The sequence below is a fragment of the Eurosta solidaginis genome, chromosome 3 (genome assembly GCF_040869045.1).
Source record: "Eurosta solidaginis isolate ZX-2024a chromosome 3, ASM4086904v1, whole genome shotgun sequence".
Classification (NCBI taxonomy): domain Eukaryota; kingdom Metazoa; phylum Arthropoda; class Insecta; order Diptera; family Tephritidae; genus Eurosta; species Eurosta solidaginis.
In genome coordinates, this window is record NC_090321.1 from 258,522,378 (window position 1) to 258,547,742 (window position 25,365).

Consider the following 25,365-nt stretch of genomic DNA (forward strand, 5'->3'; position numbering starts at 1 on the left):
CACTGGCCGCAATCGTATGCATTCCGGCAGTATAATTTTATGGGTCAGGCATTGAGCTGATTGGAATCCAGTGCATTCCAACAACACAAGTCATGTTACTTTTTTATGCCTTGTGATGGCGTATCCTCATTACATTAGTCTTAGCACTGCCGGATTCCCATGACATGCTGATTGGAATCTGGTTGCATTCCAACAGCAAGATTGGAATCCACTGCATTCCGAAATCATACTGAGCGGAATCTGATGTATCCCGCCAGTATAAGATTCCGGTATAAAATCTTATTTCTGCTCATATTTCTTATTATTATATTATGAAATTAAACTGTAGGATAGGATAGGATAGGTTAGGTGGTAGCTGCCCTGATAAGGATAGCTCACTTGGACAACACGAAGGTCCGTTGTGATACCACATTAAACTGTAATGTTCAATAATATATTTTTGTTTGTAATATAACATTGTTGAAATCTCGATATATCTTAAATTTTAACTTTTGAGTTGTATATTTATATATCTTTTATACCATAGTTTGTCGTCGACTTTAAATAATAAATAAATAAATAAATTTACTACATTTCCTTCATAAACGAATGTATTTCTTGTTTGAATTTGTGCACAAATATTTCAAAATTGGTTAGTTTGGTTAGTGTCACCTCTTAATGATATTTGGGTGCGCTCGGCTAATAAATACTGTTACGAATATTAGCAACACTAAGGGATACTGCCATCTCTAAGCCGATGCTAAGCAGTGACGTGAATGCACATTAATAATTCAATCATTATCCCTACACATATGTACGTACACGCAGCAGAGAAGCAACGTACAAACACATGCAGATATCTTATCTGAGATATGCAATTATAATTGTGGAAGTGTCGCTCACAAACACACGCGCATATGAGAGCTATACACGTACATCTGTAGTTATAATTATAACAGATAACCAACTAGTAGATTCTAGACAGAAGCGCCTTGAAGATGCAACGAAGAAATCAAAGAGTATAAAAGGCCTCAACAATAGAGGCGCTACAATCAGTTTCGAGTAAGCACGCTATCTGTCGAGCAATAGTAGAGTTATTTATTGTGAAAACTTGAATAAAGGCCATTTTGCATTACTGAATAGTGGTGTTATTTATTCAACAGTTTAGTGATTCGAACCTTAGTCGAAGATTTGAAATAAGCGGTATTGCGGTAAATTCGTTACAATACGTTTACATAATGATCGCAGTTTTTGGTATCAATGCGAATATATTGAAATGTTGGTAGATTTTTGGGCTTTGGTGGTAGAAGTGGTAGAAAATTAAAATGGGTCAAAAAGTTGGTAGATCTACCAATAAAGTGGTAAAGTCCGTGCACTGACAGAGAGGCATATTATCGGGCATGGGAACGTCTCAATTATATATATATCCAGGTATTCCATATTCGATATAGGGATTCCATATATGAGAAAATTGGGGTGAGAGAGGTACAGGATGAGGGAGTGGGGTTGGGACTTCGTCTTAGCAGAAAAAACAATGTCAACTTAGAAATTAAAAGGAGAATAACTTCGGACTGAGTAGGCAATGGGAAAGTAAAGTCCTCTCCACGAAAAAAAAATAACCCTCTACAAATCGCTAATCATACCTGTCCCTATGTATGGCTCAATATCATTGTAACAAAATCGCTTAGGCGGTAAAGCACTAATTAATAAAGATGATGAAATGTCTCAGCAAAACAACAGATATTTAGGTGAATGTGTTTTAGCGGAGAGCGTAGTACGAAGCGGAACTACGGAAAAACCACAACGATGTAGAGAAAAACTGTCAAAGAAAACTCGTGCAAGTCGGTAACTGTGTCTAAGATCGCAAGAGGTATTGCGATTTACGGCTTCAAAATACATCTTTCCTGAGGCTTCATGGCGGCCTCGGTTTAAGAGGAAAGAGAAGTGATTCCTGAACAGCGATTACATGGTCGCTCTTTTCGTTACGACAAAAATTTGCTCCGAGCTTGAAATCTTTCGTGTTTTGATAAACATTTTAATAATTCCGATTGGCCCCTAGTTAAAGTATATTTTTTTTTTCTGAAAATACGCACTGATTTCCCCTTTCACTTGCAGTGGTATTCGCAAACTTTTTATGTTAAATTCTATCTTAATACGACTCAATTCATTTTTTTGTTGCAGTGCAGCATTCTTCATCGGATCAGAAGTTTTTCACAAATGCCGGTATCAAAATTTTCTCGCTGGCACCCACAGATCATGCATTCCGCCTGGTTGGCTTGTGCTTCCACAAAGCGGGGTTTGACTACGGCGAAATAGAAATCCGACTCGATGTTGGAACTTCGAATCGTGTGCACGTCTAATACAATGTAGGTTTACTGTCAATTTATTGCAACATGATCGATTTTGTGCCGTACTTTACGATCGGGTGACCTTGAGGAAGCCCGATGCATACACATATGTGACCTGGAATCATGAAACGACCCTATTGTGCGAAAACAAGTTTTCGAGAAAAACGCGTTTAAAGTTGTTGTTTAGCTTGACTGCGTAGCGGTTGGCCGTTGTGAAACGAATTTTGTAATTAAAATTTAATTAACTTCCCGATAAGCTACAAGCTTGAAACTTGGAATATAGTTCAGAACCCGATGACAATGCAATAATAAGAAAGAACTCCGATAGGTGGCGCATGGATCGAAATATTTCAAAAAATCGTATTTGTGGTCCGATTTTCCTTTAAATACGATTTATGAAAAAACTAAAAAGAAGATAACTGTGGTTTGTTCCATTGGAGAGAGCGTTAAATTTCCTATAAGAATCACTCAAAAAGTGAAGAACGGGTATTTCGCACAATAGGGTCGTTTCATGATTCCAGGTCATATATGTATATTGCTGCAAAGGTCTAAATCTGTTCCTAAAAGAAATTTAAATAAAATTTATATCCAACAAAGTTTAAGACTGCCTAGTGTCCGAATGTATGCAAGTCCAGTTTTTTGCCTGTAACTGAAGATTTTGGTGGTGTCTGGGAAAAAACTTGTATGCAGTCATTCTTAAGTCCCCTATTGTGTATTTTTGATCATGAGTTGCTTACAATTATTATACACATTTTTAAATAAGGTTGTTTTTTTTTTGATACAGCTAAATTTCCTGGGCAAACCTGCTGAAATGGTATTGCGACGCCTTCTTTGCACCTCTATCATTCTTCCAATAAAAAAACGGCTAACACATGTGAATACGACGCAGCGCAAACGTCATACTAGACATCAGGAGCCACGCCAAATAAGTGGGTGAGTAAACGCAAATGTAGTGTAACGAATTTAATGAAATTCCTCTCATTTGAAGCCTTCTGCTAACGTTCGTATCGGTAAACTGTTGAATAAATCACTCCAAAATTCAGTAATGCAAAATGGTATTTATTAGACTAATTTGAGAGTACATCACAATAACTCTTGCTTCACAACTAAATGCGTGTTTAAATCAAACTGATTACTGATTACTCAGCTTGCGCTGCTTTTATACTCTCCGCTGCTTCATTCGCATATTTCTACTAAAGTCTAGACGTTTCGCCTGCTATAACTGCTTCATCTCCTGCTTGGTAATTGAGCTAAATATATGCGTGTGTATGTGTGAGTAACAACTTCGGCTGATGACTACATCTGTGTGTGAGCTATCTCTTCGTTGCCTTTTATATAAGAGTGGCTGCTTTATTGTTGTTGTGCATTCATTTAGTAGCAGCTTAGTGATGCTAATACTGAAACTTTTATTCATCCATATTTAGGTACGAACATATGTATGTAAGTAAGAGATGTCATAAACAATTCTCGTTACTTCATCTCTTAGTCGAAAGTTTAATAAATATACTTGTAACCGAAAGACTACAGTCCTATTCGTTTGATATATTTTCCGCTCAAAACTCTAGAGAGATTAGTGGATATGTATATAAAATCAAATATGAATGAGGATTAGTGGATATGTATATAAAATCAAATATGAATGAGGGGTTATTCTTTTCAGCACAACATGCTTACACCAAAGACAAGTCAGTCGATACTGTATTGCATAGGCTGGCCATGAATATAGAGAAAGCCTTGGAACACCAGGAATGTGCCATAGCTATTTTTTGGTACGTTGCCGAAGTTTTCAACAGTGGCTCGAAACAAGCAATCACGGCCAGTCTCAACTCGATTGAAGTTCATCTGGCCTTAACAAATTGGATCGGCTCCATGTTAAGCTGCAGAATGATCACATCGCAATGGGGTCTATGCGAGGCAACACAATCTGTAAAAAAAGGACCGCCGAAGGGTGCGGTTTTATCACCGATGCTGTTGATGCTGGCTACCAATAAATTGCTTTGGCTGTTCGACGGAGGATCAGTCAAACTTACTGCATATGCAGATAACGTTTCAGTCATCATAAGCGGCAGATGTCTAACAACAATCAGCTCTCTAATGGGTCAGGCACTTCGTGATGTGAAAGCCTTGGCATCTGGAGTCGCGTTAGCCGCCAACGCAGAAAAACCGATCTAGTATTATTTACTAGGAAATATAAGGTTCCGAATTGGACTAAGCCTAAGCTTGGAGGCGTGACCCTACAAAAAAATAGCACAAAGTATCTAGGAATTATGCTTTAGTGTAGACCGTATGAGCATAGCAGTAGAGCGCCATCCTATATCGGGCAAACGGAGTATATGGTCCCGTTCCTGAGCTTACAAAGAGATCTTGGGGCCACCACTTAACCGTAGGGTTGGTTCCACGGTGCAGAAATGACAGAACATGCTGTAAACGTGTATACCTATGGCTCTCAATTAACACGGGGTCTGCTGCTTACTGTGTTGATCCAGAAATAAATAGTTCCTACAGGCTGCCAGATTACTGCAGCGTCTGTCAGGCGGAAATTATAGCCGTGAAAAAAGCAGCGGAAACTCCGAAGAAAACGTACTTAAGCTGCAGTCACGTTAACATATATATTGATAGTCAGTTGGCTAATAAGGCAATAATCTCACGCAGTATTGATGAACAAAAACTCACGTGGAATGCAAAGAAGCATTGGAAAAACTTCCCTCAGGCCAGAGCATACATCTGAACAAGGTTCCCGGTCATAAAACGATAGATAGGTAACGAAAGACCGTTCAGTTGGCAAAAGAGCCTGCAGCACTCGCTGAATCGGCGGTAGACGACCAAGTCCGTTTTGGGAAAGATCAAAAAGAGACAGGAGTTGCATATTATCCATTAAGCAGTGAAGGCGTGGACAGAAGACCATGTGTAAATCCTACGATATTAGACCCACAAAATGGCTCACATCTCGTAAAGAGAAAATACTTAAGGCTCACGATGGGCATACTAACAGGAAACTGCCTTCTCAGTGGCAGATATAGGAAGTGCATGAAGAAACGGTTGAGCACGTTCTGTGTTCGTGATCTGTGCTCACCAGGTCAATGCTCTAGCTGTTAGGGGTGGCAGAGTTGCCAGATCTCTAGGCAGCAATTAAACTTGGTCCTAGAAAACGTATATTATTAGTCCCAACACCTGATCGGGGCTCTTCCGTTTGGTCGTCGAACAAATTCTGGTAACACTATGGACACATTCAGTCTATGTGAGGTCTTTATTAACCGACCGGTTCAACCTAACAAGTAGGTTATGATGTATTCTAAAATTGTTTTATCTTCCGTGCATCTGTAAACCTTCCCAGTATACTTTGGCAGATGTCTTAAAATATAAAACATTTTTGTAGGTGTCATCAACTGCAACCAAAAAAAATGTTTCCATACAAGGTGAGGTAATCTAGTGTACAAATATTTATAGAAATATTTTTTATCTTCCAACGCCATGCTTCATTATCTCCAATGCTATTGACCTAGCCTCAGATGGGTGTAGACATCTGAAGTGCATGTAAACTGTCATTCATGAGTATTTGAATATATTAGTGTCAAACATATAAGTAAAACAGATTAATTAAGAGAATACGGTATAATAACAAGCAACCCATTTTGATAAGCTACGAGCCAACTATGCTCTAAGTTCTGAACAAATTCGAATGCAAATTTACATCAGCCATAAAATGTCACAGACATGGCGCACGCCTGACACTTAAATAATAATCAAATGTTAAGGAAATACAATTTAAGTTACAACGTAATTATCGGATAGTAACGACTGATAAGCAATATAAACTCAAAATCATGTCAATAAATAGGGCATTCCATGTCAACCCATCCTTCTGATGGATTTCGTATCACCGGAGTTATTGAGTTTCATGAATACATCAATATTTTTGCCTTCGCCAGCTCATCTTTTCGGCAGTTTGGACTAAACAGAGTTTACGGCGCGGATGTTTAGGCCAATGATATCAATGTCATAAGCATACGCCAGTAATTGCACGCTCTTATTGTTCCAGAGCGGTGAAGTTCTGCAGCTTGTATTATTTTCTCCAGCATCAAATTAATCACACGATAGAGGGGCACCCTGTCTGAATCCTCTGCTCGGAGAGGCCCCTCCCAATTCTGGCTGTGCTGATGGTGTGAGGTTGTTGAACTGGCCGGTCAATGAAGACCTCACATAGACTGAATGTGTCCATAGTGTGGCACTGTAACTTTAACTCTTCACACCTTATATAAATAAATTGTGAGTAAAACATATAAATATATTGCGTTATTTATAATGTCGAAAGCTACTACAATAGTGTTACCAGAATTTGTTTGACGACCAAACGGAAGAATCCCAATCAGGTGCTAGGACATGCGTTATTGAATAACTCCTTCCTCTCGGCAAATACTAGCGGTTTTCTGGCACCCAGCTTAATTGCTGCCTCGAGATCTGGCAACTCTGCTGCCCCTAATAGCTGGAGCCTTGACCTGGCGAGTGCAGGACATGAACACAGAACGTGCTCAACCGTTTCTTCCTGCAGCTCACACTTCCTACACTTGCTGTCACTGGCGAGGCCTAACTTATAAGCATGTGACGCCAGAAGGCAGTGTCCGTCAATATTCCCATCGTGAGCCTTAAGTCTTCTCTCTTCAGAGATATGAGCCACTTTGTGAGTCTAATATGGTAGGCTTTGCTCAGGATCTTAGAAATTTTGCGGCCACGTGCTTTTGTCCACGCCTTTCCTGCTTGATGGATCGTATACAACTCCTGTCTCCTTTTGATTTCTCCCAAACGGATTAAGACGTCTATCGTCGACTCAGCGAGTGTTGCACCCTCCTTTGCCAATTCATCGGCCTTTTCGTTACCTTCTATCCCTTTATGACCGAGAACCCAGTAAAGATGTATGGTTCGGCCTGAGCGAAGTTTTTCCAATGCTTCTTTGCACTCCAGAACACTTCTTGATGAAGTAATTATTGCCTTAATCGCAGCCTGACTATCAATATATAAATCGACGCGACTGCAGTTTAAGCACGCTTCCTCCAGAATTTCTGTTGCTTTCCTCACTGCTATAATTTCCGTTTGAAAAATGCTGCAGTAATCTGGGAGCCTGTAGGATCTACTGTAGGATCACAGTAAACAGCAGATCCAACCCCTTCCATTAATTTGGAACCATCCGTATACACGTGTATAGCATGTTCTTCCATTTCTGCACCCCGGCACCAACCCTCTGGCTCAATTGTGGCCCCAGTAGCTCTTTCGAAGCTCAGAACGGGACCATATATTCCGTTTGCCCGATATTAGATGGCGCTATACTGCTGTGACCATAAGGCCTGCACGCAAGCTGCCCGGAGGCCTTAAGCCTTGTTGCCGTTGCTAACGCGATGTTTTTGGCCGTTAGGTCTGCAGGCGGTATATGTAGAATGGCATGCAATGCTACTTTCGGGGTAGTTTTTGAGGCTCCCGTTGCGCTAATCATTGATACTCTGCATACCCTCTCAAGTTTTTGGTATACGTACTTGCTTTTGTGGCTGTCCACCAAACAAGAACCCCATAGTAAAGTATGGGTTTGACAATTGCGGTAAATACCCAATGAGAGAGTTTGGGTGATAGGCCCCACGTGCATCCTAATATCCTCTTGCATGCATAGAGTGCCGGGGAGGTTTTCTTCCCTCTCTCTTCCACATGGAGTTTCCACGACAACTTAATATCTAGAATAACTCCTAGATGCTTTGTGTTATATTTTTCTTGCAGGGTTATTCCTCCAAGCGTAGGCTTAATCCAATTAGGGACCTATACTTCCTAGTAAATCATACTACATCGGTTTTTTCCGCGTTGACGGTTAACCCGACTCCAGATGCCCAGGCATGTACGTCCCGAAGTGCCTGATCCATCAGAGAGCTGAGTGTAAATAAATAAAAAATGTTCAGAAAAACACCTAAGTCATATTCCTGGTGTTCCAAGGCCTTCTCTATATGCATAACCACCCTATGCAATGCAGTATCGACTGACTTGCCCTTGGTGTACGCATGCTGTGCTGAAGAGAATATTTCCTCGTTTGATTTTATATACACATCTATTAATCTCTCTAGGGTTTTGAGTAGAAAAGATATCAAACTAATAGGCCTGTAGTCTTTCGGGTGCAGATGACTGGCTTTTCCCGCTTTCGGTATGAAGACTACTCGAGCCGATATCCAATATTGCGGGACGTGATACAGTTTTATGCAACCCTCAAGAATTCTTGTTAGCCATTCTATAATCGTTCCACCGGCCATCTGCAGCATGGCAGGGAATATCCCATCTGGGCCTGGCGATTTGAACATAGCAATCGTTTTTATTGTCCATTCAATTTTGGTCTTTCTCACCTATCCTGGTACCTCTCGCTCAGTATTAGGACTGTAGACGTGGTTACATAACTCTTCCGCATCGTCTGCTGATGGGAAGTGTGTGTTAAGTAGCGCCTTAAGGGACTCTTCACTACTGTGTGACCATTCCCCGTCGTCGTTTTTTATCAGTCACTGGACTGCATCTCGTTTAGATAACACTTTACTCAGTCTCGCGGTTTCTCTGGAGCATTCTATGCTCCTTACTCCACTCTGGTGGCTTTGCTTTGCCCTTGAATCTTCTCAGAGGACAAGCTCTGTTGTATGCAGTTGTCAGCGCCTTTGATCAGAAGTTGTTGCACTCCTCCAACTCCTCTACCTCATGTTCAGAACTCAGTGGGATATCAAACACATTGCTTGATGTAGGACCAGCATATGTAGGCACTGCACCCCTGTTGGCCACCTATAGACTACTCTGTAGTATGTAACAAAAAAGGGCTCACCTCTGTCATTAATATCATCCCCTCCCCATACGCTATGATGCGCGAAGGAAGGTTCTTTCTTTCCCTCTATTGCGACTACCGCTAGGTCTTCGGTGCTATAGCATGCACGAGTATAGGCGTTTCCTTACCATGACTGCAGCTCTAACTCTGCGTTCCGTCTTTGGGTAATAAACGCTGAATCAGCGAGCGCTTTCCTCCAGATGAAAGCCATGGCACTTGTATGAGCGCCACATCAAACGTACCCCCCTCAAGAGCCAGGAAGAGCTCGCTCGATGCCACTTTACTGTGTTGGAGGTTTATCTGTAAGACTCGGAGCGCCATTGAGCTGTTTGTCTCCCTCCAAACTATCTGCCACTGCGCTCACGCAATGCATTTTTTCCTCTGTTTTCCGAGTCTTGAGCATTGTGAATGAAACTAAGTGTGATATCTTATCTGTCAACTACCTGACAGGATCTTCAATATGGCTACTTTTTATTTATAGCTTCTTCATTTTGTTTATAGAGTGAGTAGTACTTGCTACATTACATAATTCATACAAGTATTACACATAAGATCTGAAATATTTATTTATTTTTTTAAACCTTACATACATAAATATAATGCGGCAAAGATTAATCATTAAGATGTGCAGCAAGAACTTTCCGCATTAATAGCGATTTGAGCGCTTATAGTGGGGCTAAGAGCCAAAGAGCACAATCTAAAGACGCAACCAGGACATACCAGAAAACAGATACTTGATCTAACGCTGGCTCCCAAAGCAATAAGGAGCTAACTCCGCAAGCTTTATGACATCCAGCACTTACCAACTCAGCCGTTTGATCCAGATAAGCACTTGGAGCCCTATGCCTAATCAACACTGTGTCTGTAAATACCTTTCTCGTGTTCATGCTATCAACTCTTCTGCATCTCTTGCGTCACTCTGACATACTTAATGTATATTCTACATCCTATGTGACCCCACAGTTGTAATGTGGAACCAACGCGTCTAGCAGCAGAGTCTACATATATCGTCCAAACCTGGTGAAACTGCAAGTTTCCTTGGAATTTCGTCAAAAGAGGGCGAAGCATTGCCAATACAACAACAAAATTATTATTATTATATTAGTAGGCAACCTCAACAGACTTCTTCCGCCTGAACTTTGGCCTATCATACTCATCCATCCTCCTCCCCTCTCTGTCCTTCCGCCTCCACTCCACTTCCTTTCCTTTGCCCCTGCACTCTTTCACTTCCATGCCATTTCTTAGTAGAATAGACAATTGACCTTAGATCTGACAGTGCTCCATTAACACTTCTATCATCTTCGATAGATTTGCCTTAATAAACATTTAAAGTTGGACTGAGCGCTTGGCGGCAATAATTGCCCAGAGAACTTGTAGCGCGGCACCGAGGACCAACTTTCCAGAGGCAGATCACAAGCAACCCGTGGATTCTCAAAGTCCCTGCGATCGTCTCCGGCCAAGGGATTTCTGTGACAGTTACAGTTACAAATAGTTGATATGCCTTGGCGATTTTCATCTTATAGTAGTTCCATGCGATCGCGACTGGTTATTTGCTGACCATCTGGGATTGCACTGTGTGTATTAAAGAACTTTTGCAAGTTGCTTCGTTTGGTCGATTATTTTTCAAAGAGTAGAAATGAAAAACGTGCAGAACGCCATAAAAGAAAATCCCGCGTTGCGGAAATCCCCCAGCTTTTTCCAATTGCTCCTCGACCGCTATACAAGGCAACCGAAGCTTTCCTAGCCCTGTCCTCCATATCCATGACAGCTTAAGGTCTATAATAATCCCAATGTATTTAACCCTGTCAGACAGCACCTGCGGTATTCCGCCAATAGAGGGTGGTCTAAACTCCAAAATCTTGTACATCTGCATTATTCAGACCACCTGGTCACGATACCCAGGTAACCCTGTAAAACGTCCCCCGGTGTATTCAGAAATTTACCTCTGAAAAGAATTGCAAGGTCATCGGCATAAGCCCCTATCTACAATTTCCTTAAGCAGGCCGTTCATTACTGCTGCACAAAGCAAAAGAAAAATAACACCCCCCCTTTGGCGTGCCCCTTCTCACCTTTCTCTGAACCGTCGCTCCCCTGGGGCATCCATTAGAAACCCTCGGTGTACATTAGAAACCTTAGGAATTACTCACCGCTATTCTCCCAGGTGTGAATCCCTCGAGAAGATCCTCCTGAGTTCCGCGGACTCATTACACCCTTCCACGTTTTGCAGAAGCTTGTCCAGGAGTCTTGTTTGGGTTTCCCAATCTGTTATTTTAAATTACGAAACACCAACTTGTAGAGCTCCCAGTCTGAGGGTGGTTTAGTCCTCTCGGCCTTGTTGAAGAGCCTCCCACTGGAAGCTTTGAAATCTCCGTCAACCACGGAGGTTTACACCTACCCATATGAGTTTTAAGTTGGCAGAAATAACAAAAAGCACTATTAAAAGCCAGCGTGAACTTATCCACCACGGCTCCCACAGCAGTTTCGGATAACACTTTTTTTGCCGTAGGTGCTCCAGTCAGAAGTGCCTCCACCTAGCAACTATGCAGGTCGCTGGTAGTTCGTTTGTGATTCTTAAATGAAACTTTGGGATTCCTAAACTCGTCAAGAGAGAACTGTATAACCCGATGGTCAGAGAAGAAATGCTCTGAGGGAACATTTCAGCCCTTAACACGGCAGGCCAGATCTCTGGCGAAAATGCAGTAACAAATGTTGGGTCATCGCCCCTTTTACAGATACCTAGCGTTATTTCAGTAACACAGATACCTAAATCCTCGTTTAGAATAAAAACAAAAGGTGACCCACTCCGAGCGTTTGTATATGTGTGATGATGGGAATTAGCATCGGCTTCGATGATAATTCCTGCACCTCGTTGGTATGCTTCAGCGGAGATTTTGCTGGCCCCGAAGTATCACCCTATCGCGGTAATATTCTAAACCGCTTAGCCCGCTGGGGTAAAAGTTATTCGGAAATTTCAGTTGCATGCCCTCAAGTAAAAGTCCCTTGTATTGTGGTCATATTTTAAGTTATTCACTGGAGGCGAGCCCCAAATATAAAGCACAGTCCGATTTGAGTTCTATTGAGCAATATTTAAACTTACTAACAGCATATTATCCATCAAGCAGCACTACTTTTATGGTAATCTATGGCGCCATTCATGCATTTGTTATCTAATCATAATGCCAATTTACGCTATTTATACGTAACAGTAGTTATCGTAAATCGTAAATATTGCTGAGACATTTTTGCCGATAAAAATTGGAGCACTTGGAAACTGGCAAATGTTGAGTAGCTTGGTGAGCAAATCGGCTTGAGGTAGGTCTGCTATTTGTCCAAAATAAATAAAACAAATGTGGGGAACACGAATTGTGGATGTTATTATTGTTGTAGCAAACGTAATTCTAAAACTAATTTTGCAATTCCATTTCAAAAGATCTAGAAAAATGCAAATTTCACCTAAACGAAAACTGAAAATCAAATGAAAGCGAAATGAACATGGCAACAGCAATCGCAAGAAATCGCCATGCAGATTTGCCTTTATTATGAGGGCTGCAGTATTTATTTTCAGACCGATAGATATACTCGTATGTGCATATGTATCATACGTATGACGTATTATTTGAATGTCTCTGATGGGCGTCTAGAAAGGTGACTCAAGCGATACGCGGCATCGCAACAGCAATGAGTATGCGCAAACAGTTTGGCGTCTTTCGTTCGATTCAACCAACCTGTCGCAGGCTGTTTTCATATTTTCTTTAACTGTACTCAACATTTTACAGTTATGACTACAGTACTTGCGTACTCTATTTCCATTCCAATTTCGATTTCTTTGCTTGCGGTGCATACGCGTTGGTTGGCGCTATGCTAATAAATAACGGTAAATTAATCGTATGAAAATCATGCGATTTTGTTAAAATATTAAAATACCAACGCTCAGGTGTTTATTAATTATTTGTTCACACTTTGCGCATATTTGAATTTCAATATACATATCTCAACTATTTTGGTATGCCAACAAAAATTTACATTATTTCATTTTATATGCCTTTGAAAGTCGTTGATGAAATGAATCATTGAGTTGTAAAAGAAGGAATTTAAAAGTTTCTAACTGTTCAATTGAAACAAGTAAGGAAGGTTAAGTTCGGGTGTAACCGAACATTACATACTCAGCTGAGAGCTATGGAGACAAAATAAGGGAAAATCACCATATAGGAAAATGAACCTAGGGTAACCCTGGAATGTGTTTTTGTGACATGTGTATCAAATGGAAGGTGTTAATGGGTATTTTAAAAGGGCGTGGGCTTAGTTCTATAGGTGGACGCCTTTTCGAGATATCGCCATAAAGGTGGACCAGGGGTGACTCTAGAATGCGTTTGTACGATATGGGTATCAAATTAAAGGAATTAATGAGGGTTTTAAAAGGGAGTGACCCTTAGTTGTATATGTGATGGCGTTTTCGCGATATCGGCCAAAATGTGTTCCAGGGTGACCCAGAACATCATCTGTCGGGTACCGCTAATTTATTTATATATGTAATACAACGAACAGTATTCCTGCCAAGATTCCAAGGGCTTTTGATTTCGCCCTGCAGAACTTTTTCATTTTATTCTACTTAATATAGAAGTTGTCACACCCATTTTACAAAGTTTTCTCTAAAGTTATATTTTGCGTCATTAAACCAATCCAATTACAATGTTTCATATTTTTTCATATTTGGTATAGAATTATGGCATTTTTCGTAATTTTCGATATCGAAAAAGTGGGCGTGGTCATAGTCGGATTTCGGCCATTTTTTACACCAATACAAAGTGAGTTCAGATAAGTACGTGAACTAAGTTTTGTAAAGATATATCGATGTTTGCTCAAGTTATCGTGTTAGGGGCCGAGCGGAAGGCAGACGGTCGACTGTGTATAAAAACTGGGCGTGGCTTCAACCGATTTCGCCCATTTTCACAGAAAACAGTTATTGTCATAGAATCTATGCCCCTATCAAATGTCACAAGGATTGGTTAATTTTTGTTCGATTTATGGCATTAAAAGTACTCTAGACAAATTAAATGAAAAAGGGCGGAGCCACGCCCATTTTGAAATTTTCTTTTATTTTTGTATTTTGTTGCACCATATCATAACTGGAGTTGAATATTGACATAATTTACTTATATACTGTAAAGATGTTAAATTTTTTATTATAATTTGACTTAAAAAAAAATTTTTTTAAAGGTGGGAGTGTTCGTCATCCGATGTTGCTAATTTTTATTTAGCACACATATAGGAATAGCAGTAACGCCCTTTCCAAATTTCATTATGATATCTTCAACGACTGCCAAATTACGGCTTGCATAACTTTCAAATTACCTTCTTTCAAAAGTAGGAGGTGCCACGCCCATTGTCCAAACTTTTAATAATTTTCTATTCTGCGTCATAAGGTCAACACACCTACTAAGTTTCATCGCCTTATCCGTCTATGGTAATGAATTATCGCACTTTTTGGGGTTTTCGAAATTTTCAATATCGAAAAAGTGGGCGTGGTTATAGTTCGATTTCGTTCATTTTGAACAGCGATATGAGATGAGTGCCCAGGAACCTACATACCAAATTTCACCAAGATACCTCAAAATTTACTCAAGTTATCGTGTTTACGGACGGACGGACATAGCTAAATAAATTTCTTTTTTCGTCCAGATCATTTTGATATATAGAAGTCTATATCTATCTCGATTAGTTTATGCCGTTACGGATTACCGCTATGCGAACAAAGTTAATATACTCTGTGAGCTCTGCTCAGCTGAGTATAAAAATTTCATGGACACCTATATTTGAATTTGTTTTGAAAAATAAATGTACCGCTATTGCATCGCTTTAAGCAACGCAAATTTAATTTTTTGTTCTCTTCTTTTCATATTTCCTTGGCACGTTTATTCAAATGAATGAATGCGTTTTTAAACGGATCTTTACTATAGACAACTGTTCAATGTCAACAATATATAAATACATACATATGTATGTATATTTAGAAGGGTATCCGTTAGATTAGGTTGAAATGGCCGGTCAATAAAGACGACACATTCAGTCTTTCATAATGTTACCAGAATTTGTTTGACGACCAAACGTACGAACCCCAATCAGGTTTAAGGACTTATGTTATAGAATAACACTGTCCTCTTGGCAAATACAAGAAATTTTCTAGGACCTAGCGACTCCACCTATTTCGTTAATGTGGAATCATCGGTATACCTACATATCTATTGTGGCCACAAAGGATTTTCCCCTCCGCTCAATTAGTTTTAATTTTTATATCCTAATAATTAGTTTAAAAAATAGCTAACTCCTAAAGCTCCAATCAACCCACTCTTTCTTGCTCTCAAAGGCGAAATATTCTTTTACGTATACGCCAGCAAACCACCTCTAAACCATGGTTAATAGTTCCTTCTGCCATTTCTCTGCATCTGCCTTTTCCTTTTCTAGGCAGCTGTTTTCTTGCACCTACCCTGTTCGACAACGTTATCTTCTTCTTCTTTCTCTCTCTTTCCTTATCCCTCTACCTTGTTCTCCTGCAGTTGCTTCGGTCCTTACCCTTTTTCTCTTCTTCCATTCACTCCCTTTATCCATTTCACTATCCCTTTAACATATCCCTAAATTGAACACTTCTCTTCTGCTCTTCCTTCTTTTTACTTTTCTATTCGTTTCCCCTCCCATTCCCCTGAGTCGTAGGCTTTACGAATGTTTTTTGTTATCGACGTTCATGGTCCTTTGCGGCAAATAAATCCGGTACGTTACGGGAACAAGCACCATTAAGGTACTAGCCGGACCATCTCAGGAACGATTTAATATGACCACATTGAACCTTCTTGGTGACACCGCCCCACAACCCCTTCCCTTTAATTGCATGAGCAATTTTGGGTCACCATAGCCTTGCCTGCTAAACATGGATTCACCGCGAAAAGGTGAGGTGGAAAATTTGGCTACAAGCCTTCCATGCAGCGAATAGCACTAGTTACGAACTAGCGGAGAACTATCGCATTAAGGGATCGTACTGAATCTAATTCTGTCTCTTCGCAGTGCTTTCAACCGACACTTTTATGACTGTAATATCCTACGGCAGAGGCAATTTTCCACCTTTGCAGACCTTTTTAGCGCGTTCCTAACTGCTTTAGTCAAATGAGGTTCTGAAATATTCGCTGCCTTTGAGTAATTAATTTAAATCATATTGCTCAAACTTAAGCACTGTTGGTTTAAAAATTGCTGCCATCCGTCCCACTCATCGGGACCAGTTTAGAGGCAGTCATTAAAACTGTCTTGCGAGACTAGTTCTTTGCGTCCTTCCTTTCCGATTTGCCATCTGATTCCTCATCCTATTCCATTTTTTATCCTTCATCCTGCTCATGGTTAACCCCTTATCTCCTTTTTCGTTTTGCAGTCCACTCTCTATGGCGGCCACCGTCGTGTGATGGTAGCGTGCTCCACCTACCACACCGTATGACCTCAGTTCACACCCCGGGCAAACCAGCATCAAAATTTTAGAAATAAGGTTTCTCAATTAGAAGAAAATTGTTCTAAGCGGGGTCGCCGCTCGGCAGTGGCAAGCGCTCCGGGTGTATTTCTGCCATGAAAAGCTCTCAGTGAAAACTCATCTGCCTTGCAGATGCCGATCGGAGTCGGCATAAAACATGTAGGTCCCGTCCGGCCAATTTGTAGGGAAAATAAAGAGGAGCACGACGCAAATTGGAAGGGAACCTCGGCCTTAGATCTCTTCGGAGGTTATCGCGCCTTACATTTATTTTTTTTTAGTCCACTCTCTATCCGACTTCCATTCCTCTCTCTCTATTTGTCCTCCTTATCTTCTATTTCTTCTCCTCTTGTCATTGCTTTTCTCATTTCTTTTCCTTCTCCTTCGTTTTATTGTTGCTCTTCTGCAGCTAGCTGACTCCCATTGACGCCGTCTGTCTGAGGTTGATCTTAGGATATGTTCAAATACACATTCACGCTCAAGACTTAAGAGAAATCAACCCGTGCTCGCTTCTTTCATAAACGCTGGAACGCTTGATTGATCATTACGTAAGGCACGGTTTTCCGCATTTCAATACACCCATATTAAAGGAAGGTCTACGAAAATTGTTCTTCATTCGAATGTTAAACTGATAGACGAGATCACCAAGATAGGTGGCTTTCTCGGCACGGAAGTAGCCTTCAATATTGTTCTACCAGCGACCAGAGCCTTATTTGCTGATTGGTAGTGATGCGAGTTATCCCCTTTTTTTTGGGCTCTGGCTAAGAACGTCAAGTTACATTTCTGAGCGCAATGAGGGACATTTTAAAAGGGTACCCAGCTGTCGTGGCAGGGTTAAGTGGACTGTGGTTGTGGCATGCTCCACCTACCATACCGGAGGTCCTGGGTGCTAGTCCGGGGCAAAGTAACTATGACAATTTAGAAAAAAGTTGTTTCAATTAGAAACAAGGTTTTCTAAGCGGTGTCGCTCCTCAGAGGTGGTTTGCTAATACTCCAAGTATACCTCCAACATGAAAAGCTTATCATTGAAAATTCAACTGCGTTGAAGTCGGCATAAAACATGCCGGATCCTTCCCGCTAATTTAAAAGTAATCTAATAAATTAGCAAGACGCATATAGGAAGAGGAGCTCAGCCCAAATCTCCTGGGAGGAAAATCATGCCAAGTTCTAACTAACGCAGTTGGCAAACGCTGGTGGTTCTCTGCAGGGGTGGTGCATAGGGCTAGGGTTTCCTAAAGTTGCAGTGCTGCACAGGTTGTTTTTATGACTGCAACAAGTTGCGGACGCTGTTGAGCCTCTAAGCCTCGACAATGTTCCACTTCAGTAATCCTTATGGCAGTGTTCCGAAAAATGTCAACATCCATTACGAAGCCGTGTTCGTCATGTAAATTTGTGCTAGAGTGATCAATTTGCGGGGATGTGGCGAATTAAAAATGGATCGAGTAAAAACCGAGCCATTGCGTTGCATTTAACCGTCTTTCTGGGAAAAGTTTCTCTCTCCCCCGCCTATTGACTAAAATGAGTGCTTCTGCGATGTATAGATGGTTGGGCATTTCATCCGTAGGTATTTCGTACATAGAGCCCACATCGAATAGTCACGTTAATCGAATTTACCACGGTCTTGAAACTTTCCGTTTTTTCATGGAATTTTCGGCCATTATTCTTCCCAGCCAGCATCTACAGCTCCTCGAACACACAACGTTCTGCTGTGAGTTTCGATAGAACCACACCCCATTAGCCTCCCCCATACAAACCGAATATAGTTAAGCCAAATACATGGCTGACATTCGGCAAACTGACAATGTTTTCGAAAAATTTCAGAAAATTTTGGAATGATTTAATACACAACCGTTTGATCTATTGATATAAGATGTCGAGTACATTTTTTTATTGTTTTTCAATATTTGCTTCCGTATTAAATAAAATCTAAACCTACTTTTAATATATTACGACAACTAAATGAGAGCGACTCAATGGATGAGTATACCAACTTCTTCAAACAGGTAAATATATTTCGTGAATAACCAATCCTTTAACGCTTAGTAACAGTCCTTCAATGTAGGTTGTTTCTGATTAGACAAACGTAATTGTTCCAAAGCGATTTCATGTGCTCGAAAATGATCACGTGTCGCCTTTTCAAGAGCAGCCAAACCTGGATCGCTGCCATAGTCTATTTTCATGGCATTGGAGCTAGATGCAAACGGCGTAATGGAAGCTAAGGACGCTGATGGCGAAATCGCAGCGAAAGGTGCTATTGGAGCAGTAATCGGAGAGCGCACAGGGGCAAATAGAGCGGGTGCTGGTGCAATCGGAGCGCTGGCAGGAACGAATGCGGCAGAAGCAATTGGACCACTTGAAAATGGACTGGCGCCAGGTGCAATTGGAATTAATTGTGCTAAAGGCTTTTCAATTGGTTTCTCATAATTTTGTATCTGATTCAAGGCAGCTAAAGCCGAAGTGAGAGGTATAGCATCAGTAGGGGCATATGCATCCTTGCTACCGAGCTGCTGTTGATTTGGAATATATTGCAAAATGTAAGGTTTATCCACGTTTAAATAACCCTTAGTGACGTCACGTAAATAATAATAACCAGGATTGGCTGCGTAGTTTTTTAGCTGCGCTGATTGCTGCTGCTGCTGCGCTATGGGTTGCTGAGCGCCAACAAAGTAGGCTGTGGTTGGAATGGTTGAACCACCACCAACTTGATTACCGCCAAATCGCAACAATTGCGAATTAACATCAGCATCTAATTTCTCATTTCGCTCAGTTTGTATTGGCTTTTGACCCAATAACTCAAGCGTTTGCTTTGGTATCTCCTCGCCGGCTGGTAATTGTGGACGTTCAGCCAAGTGCTCATCATCTTTCTTCTTATCACCTATTTGGCCTAAGCGCGTTAGCTCTAAACGTTCTTGCTCTTGACGACGCTGTTCATCCAATTGCAAACGTTTCAGCTCCTCAGCTTGCAAGCGTGCTTCCTCTTTCAAACGTGCCTCTTCAGCTAAACGTTCCGCTTCATGCTGCTTCGCTTCCTCGATGCGTAAACGTGCTTCCTCTTCACTTTCTTTGTTGTTTAGCTGTTCAGCTAATTTGTCGGTTGCCTGCGTTACATAAAGTGCAGAACTCGCTTCGTTTGTACTCGCCGCGTTTGCCGCCTGATACTCGCTGGCCTTAGAGAATGCTTCTTTGAGCAACTTCAAATGCTCTTCACGTGCGCGTTGCACTTCAATTGTGTCTTGCACTGCCGCCACCGGAACGTTACCCTGTGATTGATGTTCAACGTCCGTCGCCGTCACCGTCCCTTGTGCCTGCTGGTGTCCAATTCCCGTTAGAGATTTTGTGGCGCTCTTCTCATTTGTTGTTATTGTTGGCGCATACTGAGGATGTTTGTATAGCGTGCTTTGCTGGATAGCTCCATCAGACGAGCTCTTACTGCTGTCTCTTAGTTTTTCAGCATTGAATTGTGCCTGCTTTTGTAATTCTTCCAATATACGCAAATGTTCCGCGCGTGCGCGTTGTACCTCTGGCGTGTCCTGCACGGGTGTGGGCAATTGGGGACTAGTAGCCGCAGCATTGTGTTCACTATGTAAGACTGAGGACTGCTGTTGATGCTGTCCATATAGTTTCTCTTGATATTTCTCATTACTCTGCGCGTCCGCAAAAATAGTGACCGTGTCGCTTCTGTCTTTTAGTTCCTTTCGCTTTTGTTCTTCAGCATATTGTATGCTGTCTGGCTGCATAAATGTAAAGCTTTGTTGTTGTGGCTGCTTTTCTTGACTCGTAAAACCGATCTGTTCTGGTTTGTGAACCATATTTTTGGTTTCAAGATGTCGCTCTGTGTGTTGATGTATGCCAGTCTCAGTTGATTGTGCTTTAGGCTCGTTTGGGTTGCTTTGCGCTTCTTTTTCGGCGCGCTGCTTAGCTTCTTGCCACAAGCGCAAATGTTCTGCTTTGGCTTGCTGCACTTCGGGTGTTTCTTGTATGTAACTAACATGTTCTGCCCCATGCTGCACTTGCTGTATTTGTTGCGCACGATGCTGCTGTTCTTCCGCGTGTGCTTCCAACTGTGCGCGCGCATCTTTTACTTGATGTAGGCCAGCGCTGCTGCTCTCTTCTGCTGCAGCTTTTGCAGCCTCCGCATGCGCTTGCTGTAAGCGCTGCAATTGCTCCTGATATATACGCAAATGCTCTTCACGCGCCTTCTTCTGCTCAGCTGTTTCGCCAACAATTTCGACATGCGCTGGAGCTTGCACCAACGCTGATGCCGCGTCGCTCTTAGTGTCGGCTTGCGCGCTTTGGAAACGTAAATGAATTGCTGGCGTTGCGCCTTCAATAGATGCGCCATCGGAATGTTGCTGCTTCAACATTTGTTCACTTCTCAGCAACGCTGCTTCCGCATTCCATAATCGTAAATGTTCGTCACGCACTTGTTTTATTTGTGCTGTCTCCTCAGTCGTCGCCCCATCGGTGCTCGACTCACCACGCCGCGTCGCTATAATAATATCTTCGAATGTTTTGACTTTTGTCAACAAATCTGCTGTAGGCTCTTGACCAGCTGCTTTTAAGCGTTCAATCTCTTGTCGGTATTGGTCATATTGATTCATAGACCATAAACGAAAATGTTCATCACGCGCCTTACTGCGCTCCGCTTCGTCCTTGTTAAGCGATAATTTAATCAATTGTTTCAAATACTCTTCATTGGTAATTCTTCTACTTTGTTGCACAGGTTCAGCTGGATATTTGTAGCCAATTATATGTTGTACACCTTGTGAATCGAGATAACGTACATAACCTTGTTGATGTGTTAATGTGTTGCCCACGACATTTTGAAATTCGCCACGCGCTGGACTATAGCCAAGCAATTCGGTGCGGTAAGGATGACCAACAACCGCAGCCGCATTCGTATACCTGCTTAACGCTAGCAAGCTGAGCAGCGTTGCGATTGTTGGTAATCGCATTGTTTTTGTAATTTGTAAAAGAAAACTTTACAGACTTTTCTAATTTCGAAGTCAAGCCAAAAGTCCTTTATCCTCTGGTATATTCCTCTGTTATTTGCATGTACAGCACAACTGCTACGCCCAACCTAGTGTTCTAGTGCTCTGCTGCCTGGATGTAGCCTTGTACGTACTTTGCGTTCTCTACTCGAAATAAAACTGTTGGCTCCCATCTCCTACTCCGGCCTATTTATACAAATTGCACGCGTCCTAAGCCTGTGTAGTTTGTTAGCCTTGCGTGTATAGTACAAGTTAATTCCTTTCGCCCTTTGCATGTTCTTAATGGATTCTAGTTTTTTTTTTTAACAGGAAATAATATCGACTTTAGTACAACTGAATCACTGAAATAGTGTTTGTGCTCTTCGTAGCCGTTGCTTCTTACTCACATTGCGGTTATGCTCTTGTACAAACCAGTCTCCTCATTCTATGCTTCCAGTTCTAGCGTGTCCTTGAATTACATTTTATATGCTTCATTTTGGCATTTTATTTTACCTGTAAACCGCTTATCAGCAGGCTATTTTTAGCTTTGGTTTGAGCTCAACTTAACACGTTCAGCCTTTTTTTTGGCTTAGCGCGATGGACCAGAAGGTAACACTTCTCATATTGCACAGTGTGCTAGACCTTTTAAAATCTTGTCATAAATTTTGCACTTAATACATTTTGTTTCTATTTTTGTAGTTCTATTGTCTACGTTTCCCTTTCTTCTGTGTGTTCTTCTCTTCTTTTATTTCTCTTTCTTCTCTTTATTCCTCCTCACTTACTGTGTATTCTCTCCGTTTTATCTTCCTTTCGTTTATGTCTTATATGTCTGCATTTCATCGGTTTCTTCTTCCTTCCCTATTCCTTATACTCAATTTCTTTTCTGTTTAAGTTTTGGTTCTGTCTTTCACCATCTCAATTTTTTCACCTTCTCCCTTCCCTTATCCTTGCCATCAAGTTTCTTGGCTCCTACTCGTTCAATTCTCTTCAAGAGATGACCCAACAGAACCGTGTACACCTCACATGGGTCCCGGGACATAGAGACATCGAGGGAAACTGCATTGCAGATTCTGCCTCGCCAAGAGAGCTTAGGCATGCACCGTGGCACATGCAAGGTAATGCTAAAAGATTACATCCACCTTCAAGCCGCCGAAAGGTGGCTACAAACAACGGGTGTCGGATATCGAAGGAAACCTTACTAAAATGCGATCCTTAAAGATCCCGTCACGTGTACAACCTAAGAAGGAACACAATTTCCACACTAGTATAGGCACTAACTGCGCATTGCCTTATTGGTAGGCATGCAAAAAGATTAGGAGCGCCTTATCGTCGATGCTGCAGGAGTTGTATAGAGGATGAACAGAAGGAAACGGTGGTGCACCTCATCTGCAACTGCGCGTCAATAAGTTCGGTAATGGTGTCTTTTCGTGATATCACAACAGGCCTAATATCACTGGCCTATGTATGCCCTCGGCCAGCCACTTTAACCCAACCTAACCTACTATATCCTTCTCGTTTTTTTGCCTTCCTAATTTTAATTCCTCATATTATCTTTCTTCACTTAATTTCCTTTCTTCAATTCATTCCCTTTCCCCTCGCGTTTTATTTGTCTCCCTGTTCATCGATTTTTTCTTTTCTTCCTTTATCCACGTCCACATTCATCTTCTATTTTAGTTGTGGCCCTCGCTCTCTACTTTCCCTTTTCTTTATCCTTTTTCTTCTCTTTCTACTTCTCATTTCCCTTTCTTTCGACATCCCTTTTCCATCTCTTCCTGCTTGTTTTTCTCTTTCTTCTTCTCCTCTCGCTTCTGGTAATATTTACTCTCGTACTCTCTCCCCGTCCGTTCTTTTTTCATTCTACTCTTTTTCCCTTTCTACTTCTCCTCCTTCTTTCTTTAATCTTTCCTCGCTTACTTTGTCTTATGTTTAAATTCAAATTCTCTCCGTCCGTGCTTTTTTTTGGCCTTATTCCTCGTTCTCATTTCGATTGCGTTTCAGTTTTGGCTCTCCTTTTCTCCTTCCAATTGTTCTAATTTTCTCTACGGAAAGCCTTAGTATGCTCTCATTTGTCCGTTCGCACTCTTGGCAGTGTTGGCACCCCATCTCAATATTTCTTTTCCTAGATGTTTCACCTGTTTCTTTTCCACTTTTTATTCTTTTAACTTCTCACTCTCCTTCTATTCTTTATGGTTTATGGAGTCCGCCTCCCCCTCCTACTTAACTAATTAGGCCAGCAACATTCTTACATTCCACACCCTCCTTCTCCTTTCTGAATCACTCTTTTTAAACCTCCTTTGCGGATTTCTCTTTTTATCTATTTTTCTTCTACTTCTTCGTCTGGTTGTATTGGCGTCCGCCATGGTGTAATAGTAGCGAACTCCGTCTACCTTAACGAAGTTTCTGGGTTCAATTCGCGGGCAAAGCAACATCAACAGCAATTTTGAAACCATTTTTTCTAAGCGGGTCGCTCCCCAGCAGTGATTTGGCAAACACTCCCAGTGTATTTCTGGGAAGAAAAGTTTCTCCGTGAAAATCCCGAGTTATATGTCATGATTGTGTCTGCCTTGTGCCAGATCAGGGAGGCACTGTAAGGTTAGCTGGTACGTCGTGCTTGATCACTTCACTTCCATACTCAAAGAAAACTTAACTATAACATTCATCGTTTTTGTTATAGATATAAGAGAAAAAAACTTACAAAGCTTACAAATGGCGATGGTTACTGCACATGTTTCTGAATTTCACTTCATCATCAGCTAGCTTTGCGGGAGCGGTGCATTGAGCTCGAAAGCTCCAACATACTTTATATTAGTGTAAAGGCAGATGCCTTTATCCACTCAGTCTAATGAATGCCCCGCTGCTCGCTTTGCAATTGGTCTCTAAGTATTGCCTTTTTCTTGGTATTCCTTTATACACGTTTAGCTACATACCAATTCTATATGTTTTTAATCCTAATTGTGTGGAATACTTATAGGCGCGCGCTATCGAACATTCATCTAAATTATACGCTACGCTAAGCAGTTTTTCATATAGAGTCGTTTAACTCAATCTTATGCATTATGAGTAGGTTGCATGTATTTTTATGTAGAACGACAGATCAAGCGACCCTGACGCCATCTGACACAAAAAAGTAGCCAACTCCCAACTTTCGTTGCAAGCAAAGCATAAGAAGAAGAATTTGACATTTGCTTTGGCTAAGGGTGCTTTCACACTTTGCCAGTGAAATTATTTCTCTCACTCGTTGAGAACTTTTCTAATATTTTTCACAGTTAAAACCGCATTATAACAAATGAGTAGGACACAAAATATGTTGGCAGGTATATATAATGTACAGTGAGAATGTCAATAACAGTGATTCGCAAAATTTTGTATGTGAATAGGCAAAGCGAAATAAACTTCAATTTCCTGAATAGATTGCACGTATTTTTATGGAGAACGGCAGATCAAGCGACACTGGCGCCATCTAATATAAAAAAATAGCCAACTCCCAAATTTTGATGCAAGCAAAGCATGAGAAGAAGAATTTGACATTTGCTTTGGCTAATGGTGCTTTCACACTTTGCAAGTGAAATTATTTTTCCCACTCGTTGGTAACTTTTCTAATATTTTTCACAGTTAAAACTGCAATATAACAAAGGAATAGGACACACGATATGTTTGCAAATGTATTTCTCGTACAGTGAGAATGTTTATAACAGTGATTAGCAAAATTTTGTATGTGAGTGGGCAAGGCGA

General features: G+C 41.2%; 2 protein-coding genes across 3 annotated transcripts in view; one reads left to right on the forward strand and one right to left on the reverse strand.

Annotated features, from left to right (window-relative positions):
* The window catches only part of LOC137247104 (electron transfer flavoprotein beta subunit lysine methyltransferase-like), a 174,691-nt gene that overhangs the window by 115,001 nt on the left and 34,325 nt on the right, over positions 1–25,365 (forward strand). For both annotated transcript variants that reach the window (XM_067778175.1, XM_067778176.1), the window contains exon 2: positions 3,112–3,260. In XM_067778175.1, the coding sequence (XP_067634276.1) occupies positions 3,139–3,260 (122 nt within the window). In that variant the 5' untranslated portion in view covers positions 3,112–3,138. The remainder of the gene's footprint in view (positions 1–3,111; positions 3,261–25,365) is intronic.
* Positions 18,703–21,728, reverse strand: LOC137243704 (uncharacterized abhydrolase domain-containing protein DDB_G0269086). The gene is made up of 2 exons (XM_067771677.1): positions 20,833–21,728; positions 18,703–20,160 (listed from the first exon to the last, which is right to left on the reverse strand). Exons 1-2 carry the CDS (start codon positions 21,616–21,618, stop codon positions 18,703–18,705), a joined length of 2,244 nt encoding a protein of 747 aa, XP_067627778.1. The 5' UTR covers positions 21,619–21,728.

Bases quoted from the DNA above. Each gene is read 5' to 3' on its own strand.
- LOC137243704 (XM_067771677.1), bottom strand. From the start codon at position 21,618: ATGCGATTACCAACAATCGCAACGCTGCTCAGCTTGCTAGCGTTAAGC. The intron at 20,161-20,832 runs CAGGAGCAATTG...GCACGCGCGGAA, and splicing joins AAGAGCATTTGCGTATATAT to CATTTGCGTATATTGGAAGA.